We start from the raw sequence: 25,404 nt of genomic DNA, 5'->3' as shown, positions 1-25,404 counted from the left end.
GGAGGTGTCGAGAGGAGCCAGGTCTGACACAGGGAGGCCGGAGCCAGACAGCCAGCACACGGCCCGGGGCCCAGCAGGTGACACGCAAGCGTGGTGGCTACGGTCCACACCTGGGAAGAGTGCAAGCCGCCGTGCCGATGGGCAATGGTGACGAATGCGCTGCAGAACCACCTTTATTTGTGCGGGCCAACAGTGATGAGCAGGGGGAATCAGGGCTTCCAGACATGGGAGGGGCTCCCAGCGAGCCCAGCCGGGTCCCACCGGGGTGGCGGGCAGGTGCCCTGCACCGATGGGGGCTCAGTGGACAGGAAGCCTGACTGTCCTGCCCTGCTGCCTGCATGGCTGAGCCTGGTGGTCTACTTCTTCCTGACGCCAGGACCACTCCCTCCCAGGGGACCTCGCAGACTCAGGCAGACACTCGCCCAACAGCACAGCTTGGACAGCCAGGGCGCCGTCAGGGTCCCTCCTCACCGCACCCAGTGACCGCGCTGCAGAAGCCCTGCTCCCTGCCTGGTCCCCACAGCGATGACCCTGCGGCTCTCTGCCCCTCACCACCCCCACAGGGGCGGCTCCCAGCCACGCCCCTCACTCTCAGGGACTGTACCCCCGAACCAACAGCCTGGGACCCTCCTGCGACACACCCACTCCCACCGTGGCTTGTGGCCTCACCCTCTCCTCTGCCTGCCGAGTCTGGCAGCCCACTTCCGGCTGGCATCGGCCCACAGATGGGAGCTGGGTGGGGGGTGGGAACAGCAGCCTGCTGCCCACCCACAGCTCAGGCAGCCAGGCCCAGCGGCCACACCTGGTCACTGCTGGTTTGGGGTATTGGGGTGAGACGGGTGTGTTCTGCTGTCAGGTGCCTGGGATGCGCAGGCACTGTGGTGAGAACCAGGCCCGTGGGCCACACCAGCCCCTCCTCGACCCAGACACGCAGGACCTGGCCTTCTGGCACTGACACCTGAGGTTGCGGTCCCTTCTCCTAGGTCACTTTTCCCTTTCCAGTCTCCCCAGGGACCTTGGCCTTGCCACCTCCCAGAGCCTTTCCCCCCACGAGCTTGCTCCACGCCCTGCTCAAGCCCCTGGCCCTGCCCCCTGCTCGGCCTTGTGCCCACCTGGGGCCTGAGTGCAATGTGGGGCCAGCCCAGGCCTGGAGCCCAGCTGGTGCAGCATCTGAGGCCCCCAGGGATGCACATGGGCCATCGGATGGCTGGAGTCATCTGAGGTTTGCTGTTTACGGAGGTAGGCTCTGCGTTTACGAGGCCCTCCGTGCTGGGCCGCAGGAGACCCTGGGGCACGGTGGAAGTGCGTATTCCCATGGCACAGGGGCGCCTTCTTGGGAGACCCACAGGCTCATCCTTCTCAGTGCCGCGCTGGCCAGGCCCCCGAAGGTCTCAGAGCGCAGGCCGGCCTGGACACAGCTGCCCTACCCCTCCGGACACACAGCCTGGAGCTCCTCAGGTGGACGGAAACGCAGACCGCCTGGTTGTGGACGAGGATCACGCAGGCTTGTGGCCCGGTGCTTTCCTGGTCGACCGGCTCCCACAGACCTTCAGCTCCGAGCCTGGCAACCAGCATGGGCTGGGTCGGGCTGCCTGGGTCTGGCCCAGGGGATGACACCAGGCACGGGTCAGCACCCACGTCAGCCAAGCTCCCAGTCGGTCCAGTGGGGGAAGCGGGCAGAGGAAGATCGAGTGGGCAGGCTGCAGACCAAACAGTCGGATGGACTAGGCCTGGCTCAACTGTTTCCGGGTGAAGGGTCAGCGGCCACCAGCTGCTGTGAGAGAAATGTGTCTTCGGGGCTCCCTGGCTGCCCCTCCAGTTGTGGTGATGCGTCAGCATGGGAGACCAGGGGCTGGTGGGACTGCAGACACCTCCCCAAGACGAGACAAAGGCACTTGGCTTCCTCCCACAAACGAACGGGCCTAGCTGCGGTTCAGGCCAGGCATAGGCACTGCCCTTCAGCGTGACCATCTGCTCAGCCTACCCCTCCCCAGACAGCGCGTCGCCAGGGGAGCTGCATTGACAGGGGCCCAGGGCCCGGGGTGGGCGGGAGGCGCTCTTCACGGTCGGCCGCAGAGCCACAACCACCTCATCAGAGTCGTCAGAGTCTGCGGAGCAGGTGTCCTCCACAGGTGGGAGTGCCAGGGGTGGCCACCCTGCGGGCGGGGACTCGGCTGAAAGGAACAGAGAAGGAAAGGCGGGTCCCACCAGACACCCCAGGTGCCGGTGTGCGAGTGAGGCTCTCCCTGGCAGGCCCGGGGCCACACCCCAAAGGGACCAGGAAACGATTCTCATTGCCTCCCGGTCACGCCCACCTCGGTCTGCAAGCCTGGGACCTGGGGCCTTTTCCAAGGGTGAAGCCTCGTGACCAAGCCTGGGTGTCGGCAGCCACAGGCAAGGGCCTCGCTCTGGTGGCTCCGTCAAGATAAGAGCATCAAAGTGACCAGCCACAGATTTGAGTTAGAAAAGGGAAGGCCATTAAAGTGAAGACTCATCATGCCGCTGATACTCTAATTGGATTGGCTTCTTTTCTGTAACTTTCAAGACAATTACTAGAAGGGAAACACGAAGTTAACGGCATCAGTTTTCAGGCGTGTCAAGCTTTTTCTCCAGAAACACTCTGGTAGCAGCACATGGACCCAGGGCCCGATAGGCACAGTCACGCAGGCCCAGCTCCTGGGTGGTGGAGTGAGGCTGTGTTTACACTGTGTCCATGTACAGGAGGTCGGTCCGCAGACGCACCGCCCTGACCTCAGGACCGCAGGGTCACCATGCCGGGTCTGCTCGGCCTTGGGGAGCCCCTGGCTTCCTGCGGGGGCTGGGGCTTTGTGCCCACTGTCCCCGAGGTCCCAGAACTGCTCATCTTGGTCTGCTGAGCTTTACAAGTGGAGGATTTGGGGCAAAAATCAAAGTTCCAAGCCCACTAGCTCAGACCAAGTTGGAAGAAAGGACCGCAGTGGATTAAACCCAATTTCGAGGGTGGGGAGGTTGGGTGAGACGGGCCCCGACCTTGGCTGGTGCAGAGCGAGCCAGCCCGCCCCCCACCTCCGGCCCCTCGCACCTCCTCCTCCTGCCCCAAGACCACACTCACCAGGGCTGCAGGGCTTTGGGGCTGCAGGTATCCCTAGCTCCCACGGTTTGGGCGCCCCAGCCTTGGCAGCTGGTCCCCTCACGGTGTCCCCAGGGCTTATGCTGCTGTCTTCCCGACCTGAAAGGACACTTGAATGAAATGCACATGGTCTGTGGAGCCAGTGCCAGGCCTGCACGGCCTGTCACAGCCATCGCTTGCCCGCCCCCCCCCCCGTTTCCGGTTCAGACGACCCGCTCCCAGGAGGTCACCTCTGGGGTACACAAATACTGTGCCACCTCATCACACCTGCAGCTAATCCAAGCCACACCCCACACAACCTGCTCCCTTCTACAGCTTTTCCTCGATCCAGAGCACTGCTCCCTACCCGCCCGGCCCCTCCGGGGTCCATCTCTCCACTGAGAAGGCAGCACAGAGCAGAGCTCCCTGGGAAACCTCCAGGCGCTGTGACAACAGCGTCCCCAAGTGGCCCCTTCACAGCCGAGACCACAAGGCTGCGTTCTCAGTCTAGTGAGGGTCTCAGATCCCAGCGCTGCCCCTGTGCCACTCTGCATCCACCAGAGCAGAGCCCCAGACTCGAGGAGACCGGCCCTGGCCCCTTGCAGGGAGCTGGGCGGGGCTGGGACCTGGCCCCACAACCACGTGCAATGTCAGCCACACCAGGTGTCTCCAGTGACAAGTTTGGAGCTTAATGGATGGGAAAAGGAAAGAGGAGCCAAGTTTTACTTAAAAAACCAGCCGTGGGGAAAGCTCTGGCCCAGGGAAGGAACTGCACAGCCTGGCTTGAGTGGGGAACCAAGTCACGGGGCCCTGAAGCTCCACTGGGTGGCCTGCAGGTGGCGGCGGGAACTGCCCACGTCACCAACAGCCACTGCCTCCAGCTCTGTGAGCTGTGCCTGTTTCTCCTAAGACCTGAGGGACAGAGGACAGAGCTGTGACAGGGGCGCTGGGCGCAGGCGTCTCCCAGCGAAGACAGGACCTGGTTTGTGGGTGCCGCAGAGGGGACGAGCCCTCCCACATGCTCACACATCCACGCTCTGGGGACAGCCGTGTTGGCTGAAGCCTGGGGGCGCGCTGACCCCAGCACTGACGGTCACAACCACAGGGACTCACCAGTGGGAGCCAGCGCGGGGGCTGGAGAGGTGGCCCCACAGCATGTGGCCGAAGCAGCCGACCTCTGCGAAGGAGCCGTGGCGCAAGTCCTGGGACTGGGGAACGGACGGAGCGGTGACGCCGGATCGGGCAGCCAGCAGCCACGCGCCCCAGAGCCAACGTCCTGGCTCAGGTCAGCCGTGCAGGGGCCATGCCGTGTCCTCGGCCAGCCCCCAGACACCCTCCTCCCCTAGCGGTGTCTCAGTGGTCGAGGCCCGCCGCTGTCCACCCCGGGCCGAGGGACCCCGTGACGGTGAGACAGAACCGGGACCGAGTGGTTCTGACTCGGATGGCCCCTCTGCGGGGCGGTGCTGTGGGCTTACCAGCAGTGGGGCCGCTGTCCGCCACGTAGGCCCAGCAAGGGTTGGCGGAGGCAGGACAGCGGCACGCGGGCCTGGGAGGGCCTGGGCTGCCCAGGGCGCAGGCCCAGCCAGGCATGCTGTGCTCGGAGCCTCACTGTGGGTCCCCCGGCCCACCACACCAGGCCTAGGGCCACGCAGTGGTGCTCTGAGCGACTGCTGCCTGGGAGTCCGGCCTGAAGGGTGGCCCTGGCCGGTGGTGCTGACCCTTAGAAAGGGGCGGCACAGGTGGACAGGCCGACAGTCCACACACTGGGCTCCACCGGCAACCTGGTGTCCAGCCCTTCTGTCTGTCTCTCGCACAGAGCTAGGACGCAGCCACCCCTCCTGCCACAGCACGGAGAAATTTCTCACGAGGTGTGCCTTCTGCTCTGGCACATGCAGGCCAAGGCCCCGGCTCTAGCCCCCTGGGCGCCCCCAGGGCTGCAGAGCAGTGTGGGGCTGGTCCGTGAGCTCACCTGTGCCCAGCCCGCGCCAGGTGTGCCCGGAGGACAGACTGGATGAGGGTGATGGCTGCCTCTTGCCCTGGGTCACCCTCGGCCTGGACAGTGGGGCTAGGAACGCAGGGCACGGGAGAGTTCTGCGGGAGAGCCACAGGGGTACGGGAGCCCCGTGAGGCCCGCTGCCGCCCTCCAGTGCAGCCTGGTGTCACCCTGGACCTTGGGGAGCTAGGGGACGGTGCAGTCCAGTACGGGAGGCTCGCCTCGCTACCACTCACTCGGTGGGCAGCTTCCTGACTGCAGGGCTGCAATTCCCAGACCCGAGACCCTGCAGCTGACGCCTCGTCACTTTCTCAGGCTGCTATGGGAAATGCAGGTCCGTGTTACACGTTTAAGCTTCCATCTTATTGCAAGATGGGCCTGCTGCTCGATCCTCTAGCACCTCCCTGTCACTGGGCCCCGAGGCCATAGGCTTGGAAGCCCCGGGTGTGGAGGGAAGGTAGGGAGGGCAGAGGCCAGGAGGGGCCACTTTCCTGGGCAGATGAAGCTGACGGCTGAATCCTGCCCCAGAGGCTTACCTGGGTTGGGAGACTGGGAGGGCTAGGAGATTTGCTCAGTAACAGCCTCGCCCGCGCCAGGTGTCCCCGGAAAGCTGCCTGAAGCACACGGGCCGCCTGGCAGGGAGAGGGGACAGAGGGGCTGTGGACTTCTCAGCTGGCTGGCAGGCACAGATTGCGCCTGGCCACAGAGAACAGACATTGCACGCCACGCAGTCACAGGGACACACACGCGCCTCTTCCCTCAGTCCCCAGAACCTCCAACAGCCACACACAGCGCCCTCCGGGGGGAAGAGGCTCGGATGCCTGGCCCCCGTAGACTGTGTCTCAGAGTGGGACAGAGCTGTCTGCTGGGCTGTCAGGTTGCGTCACGGGCACGAGCCCTCGCTGTAGCCACCAGCAGGGCTCACGCTGGAACCGCGTCCCACTGTGGACCCTTTGTCTCCACCTCATATAATCACATGGGAGCCCTGGCCTCATGTTGTCACAGTTTTTGTAACCACGTGGAGCCCTGAGACCGACGGCCTGAGTTCGGGGCAGCTGGGGCCTGACGTGGTTACGGCCCCTGCGGGTGGGAGCATCTCGGCCCGACAGGACTGAGGCCCCCGGCCAGGCCGCTGGGCATACTGAGTCCTCAGTGGTCTGGATGCCCCAGGACCGCAGTTGCCCAGAGAGAGCCTCTGTTTTCTCAGAGGTGAGGGGCCCAGTGACACAGACTCGTGGTTAAGGAACAAGGACGGCGAGAGCAGACGGGTGTTCGCACAGAGCCAGGCGGTCATGCTGGGGTCAGCAAGCTGCAGCGACTGTCAGCGCTGGGGGGCTGGTGCTGTTCAGGCAGCGTGACAGAAGCCACACTCAGGCGCAGACTGTCCGCGAGCCCTCACCACAGCCCCACTCGGGGGTCTTCTCACGGGGCCTCTGGGGTGAGGAGGCTGGGGCTTCTGGAGGGGGTAGACGGGGATGGGGCAGCAGAACCTGGCTCAGAAGCTCGCTCTACGGGCCTGTCTCACTCCCTCACTCATTTGGAAGTACCAGGCACTGACCACATGCCAGGCGCCTCTGGTAAGGGGACGCAGTGGCAATGGACAGGTGGCCCCGCTCCATGGCACTTATGAGGGAGGAGCACCTGCCCGGAGGATGCACGGCGGGGCAGGTGCTCAGAGGGGCAGGCGCTCAGAGGGGCATCCCTGGGGGAATGAGTCAGGGGAGCCCCGATGAGGCCAGGGAGCAGGACAGGCACATCTCTGGAACAGGGGCCTCGGGGGGCGGGGCAGAGATGTGCCTGATGCTGTGAGGCCAGAGGTGCCTCCGAATGGAGCGAGGGGTCCTGGGAGCGCAGGGTCCTTAGGGACCAGAGGGGCAGTGTTAATTAGCACCTGAAAGCATCACGCTGGTGGCTGCCGGGGAGAGGCGGCAGGAAGGCAGAAGCCCTGGCTCAGGCCTGTGCCGCCCTCAGGCCGACGCCATCGGCGCCACCTGCTGTCCGCTCTGCCTCTGTGCTCACGCGGACCTGCTCCCCTCTCACCTGCAAGCCCTGCGACCACGGCTTCACTTGCACGAACGTTCCGCCCAGAATGCCCTTCCTCTCCCTCCTTGGTCCCGAGAGGCCCTGCTCACTGTCACCGCCTTGCTGGAGAGGTGGCCACAGGGACACCCAGGCCTGCCCCAGAGCCAGGGCCGCACAAAGCCCCAGCCACACGCTCCCCTGAACTCTGAGGACCTGTCCTGTATAGACAGGACCTGTCCTGTCCTGTCCTGTCCTATCTGTATGCCTGCATCTGGAGGGCCAGCAGGGCACTTCACACGGAGCTGATGAACGAGTGACTGAGTGCACCAGTGAAGATGTGAGTTATCCGAGTGTTTATTCAAGGTCAACGTCACTCACGGGTTTCACACTCAGTGCCGGGCTCTGGCCTGACTCCGGGAAGACAAACACTTAACTTCCGGAGACACCCCATGTGCCTTTGTGAAACTGGTGAATTGAACCTTGCTTACCTCGTCCAGCGTGGCCTTTTCCTTCTGAAATAAAGAGAAATCACAGTCACCGTGAGGGTGAAGGCTTCACAGCAATGTCTGTTTCTGACCCTGCCCAGCCACAGTCCCGGCCACTTCCTCGGCAGGAAGTCGGGCGTGAACTTGGCGGGAGTGAACTCACGCCACCCCCTGGGCCCCAGACCCCCACGGGCTTCCAGGTGGGGTGTCTGCCTGCTCCGTCTCTCCACACCCTCCTGTGTGCTGCTGCGCCCACCGCTAAGCCTGCCCATCGCAGGGGCCTGGGGAGGGAGGGTCGGGGAAACAGCCGGCCGCAGAGAGGTCTCTGACGCTGGGCAGTGACGCAGCACCGTCCTGCTGGTGCAGGCGTCTCACCTGCCGTCTGTACACCTTCCAACGGGCTTGCAGGGCTCGGGCAGCCGCATGTCTCCGCCCCTCCGCGCAGGTGCCTGGGGGCTGGGACAAGTCCTCCCCACTGGCTTCAGGCTCCGAGAGCTGCTGAGAGGGCCCGCCAGCAGGACAGGGAGGCCGAGGCTGCGGCTGGGCCTGCAGGGATTCGAGGTGTAAAGGGTGACCCCACGTCCGGAAGGCAGCAGGCGCCACCTGCCAGGACACAGGCTGCGCTCTGGATCTGACCCGACTGGTCGACCCCGAGGAGAGACCTGTACCACCTGCCCACCGGGGGAGCGGGGCCGCACCTCGGGGGTCAGCCCCATGCGGCTGCCCTCCTCTTGCTTCTTCCCTGCTTCCAGGTCTTGGACCTTCTTGGTCAGGACTTGAATTTCCTCTCTGATGTGGGGAGGAAAAAAGGCACATCACTTGTCACCATGCTGCATGAGACATCCGTGTGTGACAGTGGGGATGGCAGCCTGAAGAGTGGGCCAGGACGCCTCTCCCAGAGCGGGGGGCCCGGCTGCCACCCACGGCACGCAGGGCGGCGTCTGCCGTCTGTGTCTCCCTGGGTGGGAGTGCTGGGCGGGTGTTGGGCCCGGACCGGGGGTCTCCGAGCAGCACGCCTGCAGCTGGCAGGGACTGAAACTGCCGCTGCGCGGGTGACGGACGGGGACTGGGGTGGTTGAAATACACAGGTGGGCGGAGGAACCCCGTGTCCTGCCTCAGGCTTTACAGGAGGAGCAAACGCAGGTCCTCGCTGCGCGCCTGCCCTGTCGGACCAAACCTGCTCTGTCTCCTCTGCAAACAGAGGCTTGTGTTCGGGTCCCGCCAAGATGGAGGCGCAAGTAGACACTGCGCCTCCTCGCACAACCAGAACAAGGACAACAGCTTAAAGACAAAAACAATCAGAACTGACAGGAAATCGAACTGTACGGAAGTCCGACGACCAAGGTGTTACAGAAGAAACATCCATCCAGACCGGTGGGGGGGTGGAGACGGGCAGCGGCAGCTGGTGGGGCAGGGGGTCCCACATTCACGTGAGATAAACTGGGAGGAAGTGGGCAGCGGGACAGACCCCAACCCAGGACCCCAGTGCGGGCAGACAAAGCCTCAAAACACCAACTGAAAACACCCGTGGGGGCTGAGGTGCCGGGAAGGACTCCCAGCCTCACAGGAGAGTTCACTGGGGAGACCCACAGGGTCCTAGAACGCACACAATCCCACCCACCCGGGAATCAGCACCAGAGGGGCCCAGTTTGCTTATGGGATGCGAGGGAAGTGGCTGAAATCCAGCAGAGAGCAGAGCAAGCACCATTGTTCCCTCTCAGACCCTCCCCACAGACAGTGTCACAGCCCAGCGACTGGGCTGACCCACCTTGGTGAACACCTAAGGCTCCGCGCCCTTACTACATAACAGGCCTCGGAGACCAAAAAAAAAAAAGGCCCAAATGAAAGAATAGATCACAGCTCCAGGAAAAATACAACTAAACGACGAAGAGATAGCCAACCTATCAGATGCACAGTTCAAAATACTGGTGATCAGGATGCTCACAGTATTGGTTGAATATGGCCACAAATTAGATAAAAAAGTGAAGGCTACACTAAATGAAATAAAGGAAAGTGTACAGGGAACCAATAGTGATGGGAAGGAAACTGGGACTCAAATAAATAGTGTGGGCCAGAAGAAAGAAACATTCGACCAGAAAAGAATGAAGAAACAAGAATTCAAAAAAAATGAGGAGAGGCTTAGGAACCCCCAGGACATCTTGAAACATTCCAACATCTGAATCACAGGGGTGCCAGAAGGAGAAGAGGAAGAGCAACAAATTAAAAACTTACTTAAAAAATAATGAAGGAGAACTTCCCCATTCTGGCAAAGGAAACAGACTTCCAGGAAGTCCAGGAAGCTCAGGGAGTCCCAAAGAAGTTGGACCCAAGGAAGCACACACCAAAGCGCATCACAATTACATTACCCAAGATGAAAAAGAAGGGGAGAATACTAGAAGCAGCAAGAGATAAGGAGACAGCTACCTACAAAGGAGTTCCCATCAGACTGTCAGCTGATTTCTCAAAAGAGAGCTTACAGGCAAGAAGGGGCTGGAAAGAAGTATTCCAAGTCATGAAAGGCAACGACCTACATCCAAGATTGCTCTATCCAGCAAAGCTTTCATTTAGAATGGAAGGGCAGATAAAGTGCTTCTCAGATAAGGTCAAGTTAAAGGAGTTCATCATCACCAAGCCCTTATTATATGAAACATTAAAGGGATTTATCTAAGAAAAGAAGATTAAAAATATGAACAGTAAAATGACAACAAACTCACTGTTATTAACAAACAGACCTAAAACAAAACCAAAAGCAAACTAAGCAAACAACTAGAACAGGAACAGAAACACAGAAACGGGGATCACATGGAGGGTTATCAGCAGGGAGGGGGAAGGGGAGAGAGGGGGGAAAGGTACAGAGAATAAGCAGCATAGATGGTAGGTAGAAAATAGACAGGAGGAGGCCCTGGCTGGTGTAGCTCAGTGGATTGAGCATGGGCCTGTGAACCAGACGATTGAGGTTCGATTCCCAGTCAGGGCACATGCCTGGGTTGCAGGCCAGTTCCTAGCAGGGGACACATGAGAGGCAACCATACATTGATATTTCTCTCCCTCTCTCCTTCCCTTCCCCTCTAAAGATAAGTAAATAAAATCTAAAAAAGGAAAATAGACAGGGGGAGGTTAAGAATAGTATAGGAAATGTAGAAGCCAAAGAACTTACATGTATGACCCATAAACATGAACAATAGGGGGAATGGGGGTGGGGGTGGTGCAGGGTAGAGGGGAGTGAAGGGGGAAAATGGGACAACTGTAACAGCATAGTTAATAAAATATAGTTTTTAAAGAAAGTTTGTGTTTCGTGCATAACCTGTCTTACTAATTGTTCTGAGTGCTAAAGATCTCTGCTCAGACTTCTAATCTACTCTGGGGGGCATTTTTATTGATATAAAATCTACTGTTTTAGAGTATACCATTCAGTGGCACTCGGTCAATTCGAGATGTTGGGTAGCCATCACCGCCAGCTAATTCGGGAACTGCCGAGGGTTCACCCGTCGCCCCCAGACAGACCTCTGCAGCACTCAGTCAGTCTCAGTCGCCCCCACGCCTGCCCCTGGCACCCTCTGCGCTACTTCCTGTCCCTGTGGCGTGGCCTGTCTGGACCTGTCACCAGCATACAACACACAGCACGCGGCCTCTCCTGCTGGCTCCCCCCGGACGCCACTGGCCAGGCTCAGCCCTGCAGCGGAACACAGCAGAACGATGCTCCTTTTTACTCCCTGTATGGACACGCTCCATGTTTTCAATCTACGTGTCAGCTGACGGGCACTTGGGTCCTTCCGGCTCCGGGGCTGCCGTGGACAACGGCACTGTGCGGGTGGGTGGGAGGCACTGTCCCGAGGAGGGAGAGGGCACCCAGGCCGGCTGTGCGTCAGTGATGGGCACAGCAGGCGTGCAGGGGAGGCGCCGTGCCGGCCCCCCAGCCTGGCTGCATGGGAGGATCTGGGGTCGTGGGCGCCCTGCGTGATGCCGAGCCCTGCTTACCTCAGAGCCTCCTCCCTCTCTCTCCTCGCCTTCTCTCCTTCCTGCAGGTCTTCCAGTGCCTTCTCCAGGTCGGCCTTCACCTGGAGCAGCTGCTTCACCTCCAGACTGAGCACAGAGCAGAGCGTTTGAGGGCCACGGTCACACCGAGGGCCACGGAGCAGGCAGAGCACTCAGGCCCAGGCGCAGAGCTGGGGAGGAGCCAGGAACAGACCCAGGGGACACTGAGCACCCACTGGCCGGGTGCCAGCCCAGCGGGGTGCAGGGGACCCGTGGCGAATACAGACTCGCTGTGGCCCTGCTCTCACGACCTCAGTCTCTTGGGGACAGGCTTGCCCCACAGTCACACAGCTGGGTCCCCAGCCTGGGCCCTGGGTGAGTGCCCTGGAAGGCTGGGTGGCCTGGGCAGTGGGGCTGCTGGAGCGGAGACCTTGAGGATGAGGGGCTCCCCGGGTCCCACAGGTGACATGTGGCCGAGAACGTGGCTTTAAAATGAGACCTGTCTGAGCTCAGCTCCGAACTCTCCAGGGTCCTCCGAGGAGGCCACACCTGTGGAGAGGCCAGCAGAGCAGGGCCCACAGCGGGACCCCGGGCACAGAGCTGCTGCAACGCAGGGGTGGCGGGAAGGGTCACCCCAGACGTGACTTTCTTTTCAGAGCGCCTAGCCTGAGTTTCAAAACCTTCCCTGAAACACCCATGTTTACAAAGAAGCCATCAATCCCGTAGACGCACTGTGAGCTTTGACCCCCGGGGAAGGACCGGTCGGAGCGGAGGGCCTGGCCTTCCCCTGTAAGGCCGGCAGCAGCAGCGAGCTCTGGTTGCCGCTCAGCTAGGGGGTCCCCCTATAGCCTGCAGGTGCCGGCGCGCCGGGCTCCCAGGTCCAACGCAGAGCCCCGACACCTCTGACCACCACTGAGTAGCAGGTTCTGGGACACACGGTCTCAGAGGGCCCAGGGCTTTAGATTCTTCGTGACAACTGAACCGAGAGCAGCCCTAAGTTGCCAGCGGGAGGAAGAGACAGGCACATTTTGGGTGGGCACCAGATCAAGGTACCGGAGAGCAAAGAATAAGCAAAAGTCATAAGGCTTTGCCGTTCGAACCCTTAGGGTCACGCTGACTGTTTCACAGTGTTGATATCACAACGTTACGATGTGATAAGCACATTTACTGAATCTTTGCACAAGATTCAAAAAATAATTCGGAAACCCCTTCGGAAGTCAGGGGGAGAGACTTAAATGACCACTTTTCAACGGTGTAACATGGCCAACTGACGCCGTCCTTGTACCACACAAACTGCCTTTACTTTATAACCAAAACATCGGTCTGGAATCACCTACAAACATAGACACGGTTCCCGCTGCGAGCGGACCGGCTCCCCGGCCTGAGCCTGAGACCCCGCACCCACAGCAGCCCAGGCCCAGGGCGGCCCCACGTACTCTCGCTCCTGCAGCTGGGCTTGCAGGGCCCCCCGCTCGCCCTGCAGGCTGCTCACGGCGCCCCGGAGACTCTCACTGTCCTCAGTGCTGGGCAGCGGGTGTGGCGAGCAGCTGATCGCAGAGAGGGCCCGAGGGCCCAGCTGGCCTGCCGCTGCGGCCTGTGGCTCTGGGCTTTCCATCTCGCTGACCGTCTGGGGGGGACACGGGTGCAAGTTAGATGCTGGCTCTCGAGGTCCCCACGGCACTGGGCCACTGGGCCGGAGACCTGTGACCGCACTGGGCCCGTGCCTCCTAATGAGCTTTGTTTAGAAACCACCATGAAGCATCGAAGCTCACACTGTTTTCTGCCTCTAAATACACAAAACCGCCCCTCTTGGGTGCCTCTACTCGGCCTGCAAGGCTCTGAGTGTGCCCCCAGCCCCCCGGGAGGCGCAGCCACCCTGAGCCACAGAGTCGGACTGGCCACGGTCCGCAAACCCGCCCGGCGGGCGGTGGGAGCAAACGCTCCGCGTGTCCACAAGCAGAACTTCCTGTGATCCCAAGCGCCACTCCTTGGTGAGGGCACCACCGATGACACTGGGCAGTGCACAGCCCAGGTGTGCACAGGGTGCTGGGTGTCTGAAGGTGCTGGGACCCTCTGCACCCACCGCTGCCCCGGTGCTGGTGTGCTGTGGCCCACAGGTCCCGTCCACCCTCTGGCAGATGCGCCTGTCTGCAGACAGTGTCACGGCATGCTCAGGGCCACCCAGCTCAGCCCGAGTCCAGGAGCAGAGCACCCGCCTGTCCCATCCTCACCAGCCACCCCAGCTCCTGGAGCACAGGCAGTGACGCTGACCAGTGACGCTCACCTTCTCCAACTCTGCGACCCGTCTCAGCAGCCGGGGCTTGCTCCACTCCGAGTAGCCTAGGGGCAGTCAGGGACGTGTAAGGGGCAACCTCCAGCGGGCCCCTTCAGCCATCTCCTGTGGCCTGATGGTCCCCCTCCCAGGGTGGCACCACCGTGGGGCCACTGGCCAGGCGGAAAGACCCTCAAACTGGAGGGCTTCTCAGCAGGGCTGCCCCTCCCCTCTTCACAGGTGCACCCCACCTGCTGCCTCCTTTGCTCCTTCACCCCACCCCTAGCACTTTCCCTGCCTGATCCACCCCTCCCTGACACGCTGTCACCCCCACAAGGGGCATCTGTGTGCTCGTGTCCCTGCACCCCGGAGGGGGCCCAGTGCACAGCGCAGCCTTACCCCTCCTGCCCGCCGCGGAGGGCGAGCTGCTCAGCACGCGGTCCAGGTCCTCCTTCAGGCTCTGGTTCTCCTCGGTGAGCTCCTGCACACTGCGCGACAGGCTCAGCAGGGCGCTGCTCAGCTTCCTCTGCCGCTTGAGGCTGGGCTTCCTCTCTGCCGGCGGCCTGGGGACCACAGAGCCCCGCGGCTGAGTGCGCGCTTCTGAGTGGTTCCACGAGCGTGTGGGTGAGGGACAGGCGCCGCGCGGCAGATGAGTGTTGGAGTCACGTGGGGGACATGAAGTCTGACACCCCCCTGCACACTCTACCCTGAACAGAGCTCCGTGTGCCGGCTGGCAGCCCTGGGCCTCGGGGACGTGTGTGTGGCGCCGCCGGGCTTCGGACGCTCTGGCCCTGCCGCTCATCAGTCTGAAGCTCAGGCGACCCTCCTGACGCACAGGTTTCAAGCCTGCAAATCCGCCCCCTCAGCACCGGTCACTTGTAACCCTGGGCAACCCACGGCGGGTGCATGGGCACCACGGGCACCAAGGGCACAAGGCACTTCAGGCGTGGCCTTGGCCCTCGCTGTCGCTGGGGCCATTTCGCGTCTGCTTGACACATGCCTGTCACTGTTTACAGTGTTCCCCGAGCAGAGAGTGCGTCTCGCTGGGGGAGCACACAGCCACAGGGCTGGGAGTCCCACGTCCGCGAGTCGGCCCTTCTCACCGAGGAGGTGTCTTGGACACCAGCACCTGAAGCCACACCTATGAGCGGAAACAGGGCCGACCTGGCAGTGAGGCTGCAGCCCCTGGGGCCGCTCTGGGCGGCGGTGCCCAACTGCTGGGGGCGGGGCGACGCCAGCGCCCCAGGCCTGCATGGAAGGGCGCGCCGACCCGCTGTTTACGGCTGGCGCCAGGGCAGGAGGGAAGGCCGTGCCTGGAGCCGTGGGGGCGCTCCAGCATGCTGCCACTTACGCAGAGGCAGACCTGCGACAGGGCGGTCTGATGGTGGGGTAGGGTGGGGGCGGGGAAACAGGGCGTGTCCTGACATGCGCAGTCGGCAGACGTCCCTGCACCCAGCGTCTCAGAGACGCGTGTTTGCTGACCCCGTGCCAGGGGCTCTCGGGTGTTCATTAGGACAACGGCTGCTTGGGGACCGTGCTGAGCATGGGGCGACCACGCCTCTGTCACCATGGCCGTGGGGACACAGCCCACAGCCAGCAAGGACTGAGGGCGGGGTTGGACATGAGGTGGCACCCGAGCAGGCCCGAGGTTATCATACTTCCTGCCCAGGGTCTCGGATCTCGCCAGCAGTGTCTGGAGCCGGTAGATCTGCAAACACCAAGCGGAAAGGCATGAGGTGCCCATGCGCACGGATGGAGTCGGCCCTCCCCTGAGAGTCCAGCCGGGGGCCAGTCCGTGTTCCCCCCATGAGAGGCAAGCACTAGGTGCCGGTGCTCCCGTCACGTTGGCCCAGGAGGGCAGGGTTCCCACCCTGGGCACAGGGCACCCACCTCCTCGTAGTAGGTCTCCATGGCAATCCTCATCTCCTCCAAGTTCGTGGTCTTCATGTCAGCCTGCAGCTTGCTGTGGACCCAAGCTCATGGTCAGCACGCGGTGCCTGCGTTCCCCAGAACGTGCACACACCCACGGGCTGCTTCCCAAGGGCAGGTGACCGACTCCCTGACACTGTCCTCTGCTAGTAAGAGGCTGCCTTTACAGCTGGACACGTTTGGGGCACCAGAAAATAGAACTTGGGATTTCCTTAAATGGACCCCAGCCCAGCTGAAAAAGGCTCCCCCTTTGCTCCCAGCCAGCAGGCTGAAGTGGGGCCGCGGCGGGACGTGCCTGCGGAGGGGCGGGGGGACACGGGACACCATGGCGAAGCATTTGCCAAGTTCAGGTTGGAGGGGAGGAGGGAGCACCAGGAGGCTACGGAGAGAAAGGGATGGGGACAGGAAGAGGCCGACGCACAGCACCATTCTCACCAATGTCTGAGAAGAGCAGCTGGACGCTTACTTCTTCTGGTGGAAAGATGCAGCTGGGAGCAGGGACCAGGGACAGAGGCTGGCAGGTGGGACTAAAGCTGCCGGCTGAGGGCGCCGGCAGCCCGGGGGTGGGGGGGTGGGGCGGTGGTGGGGGGTGGCCGGGCGGCCGCGCAGCCGTACCTGATGGTGCTGTCCCGGTCCTTGCACTGCTGCTCCAGCTTCAGCACCCGCTGCCTCAGCCCGCTGACCACCTGCCCGCAGAGCCGCCCGTCAGGCCGGCCACCTGTGCGCGGCCTCCCTCCTCTGGACACGGGCCGTCCAGCCCCAGCTGGGTCGGTGCCCCTGCAGCTGACCCTGACCCAGAAGTGCCCACACTTCTTCCTTCTGTCCGTTACTGTTTCACTGTGGGGGCGACGCCCCACCTTCCCAGAAGAAGACCCTTCCTCCCCTTGTGAACAGACAAACGACTTTTTCATTGGATTTTAAGGGGAGTTTAGATTGTGTTGGTAGCACATGAATACGCTTTCTTGTAAAAACACGTTCTAAGTGAAACTATACCCTGTGACCTTACCCCTTGCACCCAAGCGCCGTCACCAGCCTCACGAGGGGAGACCACCCGTCCTGCTGCGGGTCACACTCACCCAGCCGGCGTCGGGCCTCTTGTCCGCCAGAGTCCACACGCGATCGGGGCCCTGGGCGAGCAGATGGAGCCGTGAAGGGGTCGCGCAGTGCAGGCCCCGCCCCGTCCGTCAGGCGGCAGGGCACCACCCGGGGGCGGGGCCTTACCCGGGACGCGTCCAGCAGCTGCTCCATCTGCCGGTCCTTCCGGGCGTTCTCCTCTTCCAGGCGCCGGAGCCGCGTCCTCAGCTGGTCCGCCTCACCCTTCTGCACGTGCAGTGACTGCGGGAAGATGGCCACGCACAGGCTCCCTGACGCCCGGTCGCTCCCGGGACCCCGTGCGGGGCGGGGTGGCGGGGAGGCTGGCCATCGCAGTAAGCGGAACGGAGGGCACTACTGCCACTGGGGGGTCAGTGCAGACCCCCCACCCCACTAAGAACTCTCTCACCCAGAAGGCCACGGGCGCCCCTCGGGACGCCGCTCTACAAGCCACGCTGCCCTGCGCGGGGGTGGGGGGGTGGTAGTGACCACTTTGCCATGGCGCCTGTCACTAAGAATCAAAACGAGCAGAGGCCCCCCTAAAACTTTCATCCGCCATTCAGGCTCCACTGGAGAAACACACCAGTGGGGGGCTCACGGAATGCAAGACACCACGGCGCCGCACTGCGATGAGGGTCTCCCCGCGACAAGAGCCCCGAAGGGCTCCTCACCTGCCCGGTACTCGGGGAGCACAGGTACAGCCGGCCTTTCTTCACCCAGGGCCACGAGCCCGGGTGTGAGCACGGGTGTGAGCACAGGTGTCGCCCTGCCGGAGCTGTGTCCCGCCCCTGCTCCCGCCCCCCACTGCTGGGCAAGGCTTCCTCCCCCCAAGTCAGACTAGAGCAGAGAGGGGGGCCTGCCTTCTTCAGCTCAATGATCTCGTCGTACATGTCCTCCTTCTCCCTGTAGATGGGGGTCCCTGGGACATGACCTGGAGGGAGACACACAAGCCCCTTAACCATCCAAAAAGCAGAAAGAATTTTTGGCTGTACCTTTAGAAAAACCTGGAAGCTAATAAAATTACCCTTAAAAATAACAGCGGAAATATTTCAACACTTTTAGTCTGATCTCACAGCACCCCAAAGGAAATGGAGAGCAGTGGTGGTGGTGGTGGGGAGGCGCTGGGTGGGAGGCGTGAAGGGCTGGACCACCGAGATGGCTGCAGGCGGGGAGGGGTGGAGGGAGGGTGTGTTTGCCCCTCCAACAGCAGCCAGAACAGAGACAAGCACACCACCTCCCCACAGACCACACCCGCTCCGATGTCCCAGCCACACAGCACGCTGGCTTTCACGGGCACCCATCTCTCAGGACCTAAGATATGCCCGCGGCCGCGGCAGGTAGTGAGCCTGAGGCGTCAGCACAGAGAGCGGGGAAGGCAGGCCCAGTCCCTCTGGTGTCTCTGGGGCGCCCAACTTAGGGTCAGGGACAGGTGGAGCCCGGGACGGGGTGCACCCTCCTCTCTTCCTCCGTCAGGCCCACCACCCCCACGAGCTCACCGTTGCTGGCTGAACGCCTGAGGTTTGACCTCCTCACTCTCAGCGCCTCCGTCGGGTGCTCAGGGGTGCTGCCTGGGGGGTGGGCCCAGGGACGCTCCAAGGTGAGGCCTGGCTTCGGGGGCTGGGCCGCGCCGCCTGCTTGAGGTGGGGAAGGGCTTAGGTACAAGCGCCACAGGGGAGGCCCTGCCTCAATAACGGACTTCGTGGCGTGATGCCAGCCGGCCGACCAGTGGACAGCGGGGTCAGGGAGCCTGTATGCGCATGGCCGCTGGCCCTCAGGAACGGGGACACCCGAGGCGCGGCCTCTGGGGCTCCCCCAGGAAGTGTGCCCCTGAGCCAAAAGGCCTCTGTGGGAGACCCGCGTACCTGGCTTTGAACTCCCCGGCCACAGCTGCTTCGGGGTCATTCTGTGACTGAGAGGCAAGCTCGCGGCCGACCTCTGAGACTTCCAGGAGGGCCCTGCCCTCGGCTGGGAGGAGTAGGGCGACTCTGAAAGGCAACAGGCGTTTCAGGGACAGAAGACTGCAGGCAGGGGAGGGCGGCATGGTCGACAGTGGCAGTTACGGCGGGGACGCACGCTCGCGCTGGTTTGCACTTCGTCTCGAAGCAGCAACATGACGGGAAGCTTGCTTTACAGTACAGATCCGCAATTCTACCAACCTTACAGCGGTTAACTTCCCAGTTGGTTTTTTCAGGTAACGTATTTTACATAGTTGTTGTCGTGGTGAATGTAATTTTGCATGCTTTATACTCAGTAATGTAAATGCTTTTTATGTTTCTACATAGTTCGAACACAGTAATTAGCATTTGGAACTCAACACGTAAACTGTCTAGAGGAAACAAAAATAACTATATCTTTCCAGGCTCTTTATGAGTCTGTCATTAAAGTGAGGGAAATGTTTTAAAAATATTTTCTAGTCTGGGGTTTCATCTCTGATTTTGTAAAATATGACAAATTGATACAAAAGCTACGTTATTTATAAAACATGCATATATTTCTTAACTAAAAATATAAGTCTAATGCATTTTTTTAATTCCTACATTTTTTCCATGGCTTTAAAATTTATGGAAAATTTCCTGTTATAACTTAGCATGAGGGACAAAAGACACATCGGGCCCTGGCTGGTGTGACTCAGTGGACTGAGCGCTGGCCTGCAAACCAAAGGGTCACTGGTTCGATTCCCAGTCAGGGCACATGCCTGGGCTGCGGGCCACGTCCTCAGTAAGGGGCACGTGAGAGGCAACCACACATTGATGTTTCTCTCCCTCTTTTTCTCCCTCCCTTCCCTTCTCTCTAAAAATGCATAAATAAAAATCTTAAAAAAAAAAAAAGACACACCAGACCTCGAACAGATTCAGGGCATCAGCCCAAGACCACACGCACTCTGGGATGTTCTGAGGGAAGGAACCTCCAGAACCGAATGTCCACATAAGCGCTTGTTTGCGAGAGTCAGTCGTCATCCAAAGAACCCCATGCACGATGTATGGTGTGTGCTCGGCCAAGGGAGGGGGACAGAGCCACCTCCTGGCAGCAAGCCCGTGGGAGACTGCCGCTGCCTTTGCCCCTGGCCTGAGGGTCTGCGCCTGTGCAGCACTGCCCCCCACCCCCACCCCGACGAGCAGCTCCGGTCTCAGGAAACAGATCCTGAGGCCGAGAGTGGCCTCTATGGCTGCATCCCGAGGGGCTGAGCTCCCTGAGCCGCGGGAGAAACCCAGCACAAAAGGCCACGAGGCCCTGAGTCTGAGGGAGCTCCGGGACGGGCTCCCAGCTGGGCCTCCTCCTGCTGGAGCCAGGGCTGTGGCGACCGGCGGACGCCCCCCAGATCCAAACAGAAAAACCAAGCGAGGGGCCGGGGTGTTGGTCTCAGCGATCCTATGTACGTAAGGAGCAAACACCCCGGTCTCTCCCCCAGGACATGGGGGCAGTGCAGGCTCCAAAACCATCTCCGGGGAGGAGCTGAAGGGGGAGGCGCGGGCAGCCACATACTTACTCGGAGACGTGGGTGGAGGTCTGTGGACGCTTCTCCTCTCCGTGGTCTGGAAGGAAGGACGAAAACCGCCGGAGCCCCTGCGGCCCGGGTCCGCCGCACTGGCCTGTTGAGGGGGCTGGGAGTGTAAGGACGACGAGGGAGGAGGTGCCACAGCACCGCGTGTGCTCAGGCTGGCAGGGCCCCCAGAGTCCTGGTGGCCCTGGTCACATAGCAGATATGGAGGGCGCGGGACCTCAGGCCTGCGGTGCCAGGTGTGACTGTGCCTGAGGGTGGGCTCAGCCAGCCATAATCGTGTGGCCAGGTGACCCTGCCGCCTATGCTTCCTTGGGCCAGCGCCCGCACAGGACGGCCAGGATGGCCAGGACATCACTGTGCGGCAGCAGAGAGTGCCCTCCCCTGCAGAGCTTTGCCAACCTCGCCCAGAGCCCTGCTCCCACCCCTTCTGTGTCAGGTCGGGGAGTCAGGGCAGGGCCCACAGCAGGTGCAGGAAGGACCTGGTCAACCGCCTCGCATGCAGTCTACCCAGGATGAACTTCAGGGACAAGAGCTTTAAAATTATAGTCACAGTTACTCAACTCCAGCTAAAGACTCGCCACTCTACAAACACCGAGTAGCACCTGGGGTTTGTGCCCCAGGCCGAGGCACCACCATGGTGGGGGCACAGGCATGACTGAGTCGTGTCAGGGAGCCGCAGCCCTGGGACACGCGGCGGCCTCCCGACCACACTCACCGTCTCGCAGTCAGAGTCCAAGGTGATCGCAGACAGACTGTCATCCCCCTGCAGGAAGAGATGCAACACTGAGACTCCCCGGTGCCCACCGGGCCCCCTGCGGTCACGCTCCGGCAGAGGCCCCCCGGGGAGCCGGCAGTGGGCTGCTCGGTGGCATCGGAAGAGAAGGTGGGGGACAAAAAGCAAGGACTCCTCCCCCTGGGGCCACTCCAGCCTAGCAGCGAATTTCCAGAGTCTCAGGCGGGGGACAGTGTGCTACAAGGGTGCCATTTCTCACGCTGTTTACATGTTCTCTTACTCATCTTCCCATAGAAGCACCAGGAACCTGTGCCCCTGTGCTGGTGATAGCAAGTCACAGTCGTGTAAAAGCCACACTCAGGGCCACCTGCGTTGTTTGGGCCAACAAAGGCCCCAGTGTCCTGGTTCCAGCGCCTGCCCTGGCCCAGTGAGTGATGTGGGTCCACACTGCCTGATGCCAGTACCAGGACGCTGGTCCCTGCTGTGTGCCGGGCAGACCCGTCCACCCCGACCAGTGGCAGCGGCCTCCGGGCCGTGGGGCAAGCACGTGCAGTGGTCGAGGGTAAGAATCGGACTGGCCCAGGGCCTTAAACACAGGCTTTGACTAACAAGTGCCTTCTGCTGACCCAAGGGCCACCCCTAGGAGGTCAGGCTGAAATGCTGATGGCCTTTCACAGGCGTTGGCTCACTGCTGTTCACATCCAGGCCCCATGGCACCCCAGGGCTCTGCACTGTGGGGTTTGTCACGGCCACAGCAGGGTGAGCACCACACCACCTGCTCCCCCCCCACCCCGGCAAGTATTCTGTGAAGTTCATGAGGAAGCCCGGGGGCAGCTCTGTGCTGAGGGACGGTGGGGACTGGACAGGCTGGACAGCCTCTGGCCTGCAGTGGCTCCTGCCTGGTGAAACAGACTGGCTCCGCAGAGACGCCACCGGGAGCCTGGGCCGAGGGCTGAGTCCCCGAAGTGCCTGGAGGGCTCAGTGCAGCCTGACTCCTGTGCTGTGTGCCCACAGAGCCTGGCTGTGGGAGGAGCCTGACAGGTGCACGAGAAAGGAGAAAGGATGCTTCTAGCAGCAGAAGACAAACAGGGAAGAGCAAACGCAAGTAAATGGATCCATAAGACAGGGGGATCCTCGGGTTGGAATTTTCAAAATCACATTCTTGAAAATGTGTGAATATGGGAAAAGCACGAACAACAGATTAAATGGCAAAGGTTATAAAACAATATAAATGTCTCAATTTTCAAAACTGTATGGAAAAAAAGATGCATTGAAAAAAACTGGAAGGAAACACCCCAAACATTCACTGGTTTTCCGCAGGTAGTGAGGTTACGGGTACTTTTAGCCCTTCTTCAGACTTGCTCTAATGGGCGTAAACTATTTTTATCGCTAAGGAGTTACTTTTCGGAGATGAAGGGGCAGTAACTGCGGCCTGCAGACAACCGGGCAGGACCCCGGCCCAGAGGGAAAAGCAGGCAGCTTCGGCCGCTCCCAGGAGCCAGCAGCACTGCGCCCTCCTCTGGGTGCCACTGCACACTGCCTCAGGGACCGAGGTTCCCTTGGCCTGGAACCCGCCAGAAGCTTCCCACTGGGCCCCGAATAAAGTTCACACTCCCGGCAGGGTCTGTGAGGCTCCGAGAGGCCAGGCCAGGTGTGCGCCCCCATCCACACCCTTTCCCCACGACAGATGGCCCAGCGAGCTTTCTTTTGGGCCCTGGAGCAGAGGCTCCTTCCCATCTCGGTGCCTTTGCGCTGTCCGGTCCCTCCACTGCAGACCTCCAAGCACGTGGGCGCTCAGAGCACCTGCTGCTGACACCCACTGGAAAGCAGCCCTCCCAGCCCGCCTGCAGTTTCCTCCGCGGTCTGGTGCCGTTTCCACTTTCTGACGCGTGCCCATCACCTGGCCATTGCCTTGCTCTCCCGCTGCTAGAATGCTCACACACGACCCTCACAGCCGGTCTTTGGGCCACAAACACTGGCTAAAGGGAGGGCTGAGAGCCTACTCGCCCCGACCCAAGGGAGGGAAGCTGGGCGGAGTCTCCTCTGGGAAGCCTTTTCTGGGCGGTGCTGGCTGGGCAGGGCCCTGTTCTCTAGCCTGGGGTTCCCTCTTTCACTCCAGGGATGGGTCGGCTGCTCGCCAGGTCCGCTGCCTGTCCCTGGAGGCACAGGGCGGGCGGGCACTCACACAGTGAGCTCCGTCCCCACGCGGGCCCCGATCCCGGGAGCCTAGGTGAGGACGCTGCGTCCAGGAGGGCTTCCTAGAAGCGGCGGCCTATGCAAAGGCAGGCGGGAGCCAGAGGCGCTGGAGGCTGGGCGAGGGACAGCGAAGCCTGGCGGGCCGCACGCGAGCGGGGGCCGGCGGTCCGCTCTCAGGCGGTAGCAATCAGGGCAGCTGTCACCGGCGGCCGCCTCCTCCGGCCTGTACCCTGACCGGCCGACCCGGCGAGCTGGAGGGAGCAAGGAGGCCCGCCCGCCCGCCGGCCCGCCCACGCTTACCGTCTCCGAAGCAGGATCTCCGGTGCCCAGAGACATGGCAGCGGCAGTGCCTGGCCGCCCCTCGGCGCTGTGGGCGCGGCCGTCCGTCTCCCGGGCTCCACGGGCCGCCGGGCCGCCAGCAGCCTGGGCCGGTCCGCGCGCCTGCCGCGACCCCGCTGCCATGGCAACCTGCTGGCCCGCTGAGCCCCGGATGTAGCGCGGGTAAGCTGGCTGACCCTGCGCATGCGCTCCAGCCCCAGCGGGCCGGGAGGCCGCTCTCCCGGAGCCTCCGCTGCGGCAAGGCTCCTCGGCCGTCAGTGCTCCGTTTGGCCTGCGGCTCGAGTTGCCTCTCCCACTTCTAGGGCTGCGCAGACTCCTGGCGCGGCCTGCGTCCGCTGCGTCACTTTCTCACATTCGATTATACAGGCCTCACTGTCTACGACCTTTTATCTGCCGTTCTTAATGCTAAAAACTTTGGAAAACTTGCATAATACCCATGTTGGCAAAATCAGCCCTCACGCATTTGTCCACACGCATCTGCGCTGAGGCCGTTGAGTGTTTATTCCACGTGTACTGGCGTACACGTGGCAGAACGACAAATGCTTCGAGTTGCAGGGGTATCCAACCTGTGCCCGCTGGTGGCACGTAGCCCTGGATGGCTGTGAATGCGGCCCAGTTTATTTCAAACATTATAAAGGTGTGTGTGCATGCGTGTGTGTGTGTGATTACAAGTCACAATGCATTTAATTTATGGCCCAAGATAACCTTTTAGTGTGGCGCAGAGAAGCCAAAAGGTTGGATACCGTAGGGTGGGGTCGGCATCAGTTCCCCGCCCCGCCCCCCCCGCCCTGGGATTTTAATCTCATACACAACCCAAGTGAACCATCCATAAAATCTGAACAACTCTGAGATGAACCATTTGTCCCCAAGATCCTGGTAAGAAACAGTGGACCTTGTAAGTGCAGAGCCAGACTGCCTGGGTCCGAGTCCAAGCCGCACCAACCCACCCGCTGTGAGATCGTGGGGATGAGCCTCCCTGTGCCTCAGTTTCCTCATCTGGAGGGACAGCCGTGGCACCCACCCTCCCAGGCTTGCTGCTGAATCACCCGAGCGTGTGTGGAGTGAAGCACTTAGCACAGTGCCAAGAGGTTCCCCCATGACCACTGCCTTGGCGAAGACGCGCATCTCCACTTTACGTGAAGGGGTCTCAGCTCAGGGCAGGTACCCATGCGGTTGGAACTTTTTCACCCACGCAGTTCTAGGGCCGGAGGGCGAGGATCAGGAAGGACGCTTGCCCGAAGTGGCCCCCCCATCAAAATTAATGTGTCCCTTTTTATCTTAATGCCCACAGGAATCTGCTTTCTACTTCCTTATACGCAGCGTTTCCCCCAAAATGTTGCTGAAAAACTCTCAGTGAAGATGAGCTTTGTTTTTCTATTTTTATCCACTGGCCTTGAGAGCCTCTGGCACATGGCTACGGGCACCGGATGACCCAGGTTTGAAGCCAAATGACCAAGGACTTAGCCTCAAGGGCGACGACACCCCTTTCCGACACGTGCAGCCCTTTCTAACTGGAGATAGCTCCCCTAACCCCGGCTGGGAAGACCACGCCCCTTCCTGTTAAGAGCCCAACCCCTTCCGAGGAAGCCCCGCCTTCCAAACGCAGGGCCGGTCGGGCCTTCGCTTTGGCGCGTACCACTGAGTGCCCCGGGGCGGGGGGAGGTTCGGAGTCGGAGCGACCGGTGTTGCGCCGGCTGGTCTCCAACGCTTTTCGGATTGAGCCCCTCCCACAAATACGGACCCTTGAGCACCAATAGTGGCCTCTAGGAAGTTGTCAC

General features: G+C 61.4%; 1 protein-coding gene across 5 annotated transcripts; it reads right to left on the bottom strand.

Moving 5' to 3' along the window:
* Positions 1-155: 155 nt before the first annotated feature.
* IQCE (IQ motif containing E) lies at positions 156-23,783 on the bottom strand. Of its 5 annotated transcripts, none has more exons than XM_037057922.1 (23): positions 23,588-23,783; positions 21,074-21,121; positions 20,344-20,446; positions 18,719-18,841; positions 18,353-18,490; positions 17,717-17,787; positions 16,986-17,099; positions 16,841-16,891; positions 16,380-16,450; positions 15,726-15,798; positions 15,494-15,543; positions 14,235-14,398; positions 13,848-13,903; positions 13,000-13,190; positions 11,567-11,671; positions 8,287-8,377; positions 7,964-8,134; positions 7,592-7,615; positions 5,618-5,713; positions 5,058-5,179; positions 4,202-4,296; positions 3,092-3,208; positions 156-2,174 (listed from the first exon to the last, which is right to left on the bottom strand). In XM_037057922.1, the coding sequence occupies exons 1-23, from the start codon at positions 23,747-23,749 to the stop codon at positions 1,981-1,983; spliced, it is 2,430 nt and encodes an 809-aa protein (XP_036913817.1). In that variant the 5' UTR covers positions 23,750-23,783; the 3' UTR covers positions 156-1,980. The 5 variants fall into 5 exon arrangements, with proteins under 5 accessions (XP_036913817.1, XP_036913813.1, XP_036913814.1 ...); XM_037057918.1 differs by having other exon boundaries at positions 18,353-18,487; positions 23,588-23,781; XM_037057919.1 differs by having other exon boundaries at positions 20,344-20,389; positions 23,588-23,781.
* Positions 23,784-25,404: the final 1,621 nt, after the last annotated feature.

This window comes from Sturnira hondurensis, unplaced genomic scaffold, assembly GCF_014824575.4.
Source record: "Sturnira hondurensis isolate 20B ecotype Veracruz unplaced genomic scaffold, ASM1482457v3 Scaffold0009733, whole genome shotgun sequence".
In the NCBI taxonomy this organism is placed as follows: Eukaryota; Metazoa; Chordata; class Mammalia; order Chiroptera; family Phyllostomidae; genus Sturnira; species Sturnira hondurensis.
This window is presented reverse-complemented; position numbering and strand designations above follow the sequence as displayed.

Coding starts and splice junctions, on each gene's coding strand:
- IQCE (XM_037057922.1), bottom strand. CDS start 23,749: ATGGCAGCGGGGTCGCGGCAGGCGCGCGGACCGGCCCAGGCTGCTGGC. Junction 17,788..18,352: donor CAGGCGTTCAGCCAGCAACG/GTGAGCTCGTGG, acceptor GTCTCCCTCCAG/GTCATGTCCCAGGGACCCCC. Junction 8,135..8,286: donor GCATGGGGCTGACCCCCGAG/GTGCGGCCCCGC, acceptor GAATCCCTGCAG/GCCCAGCCGCAGCCTCGGCC.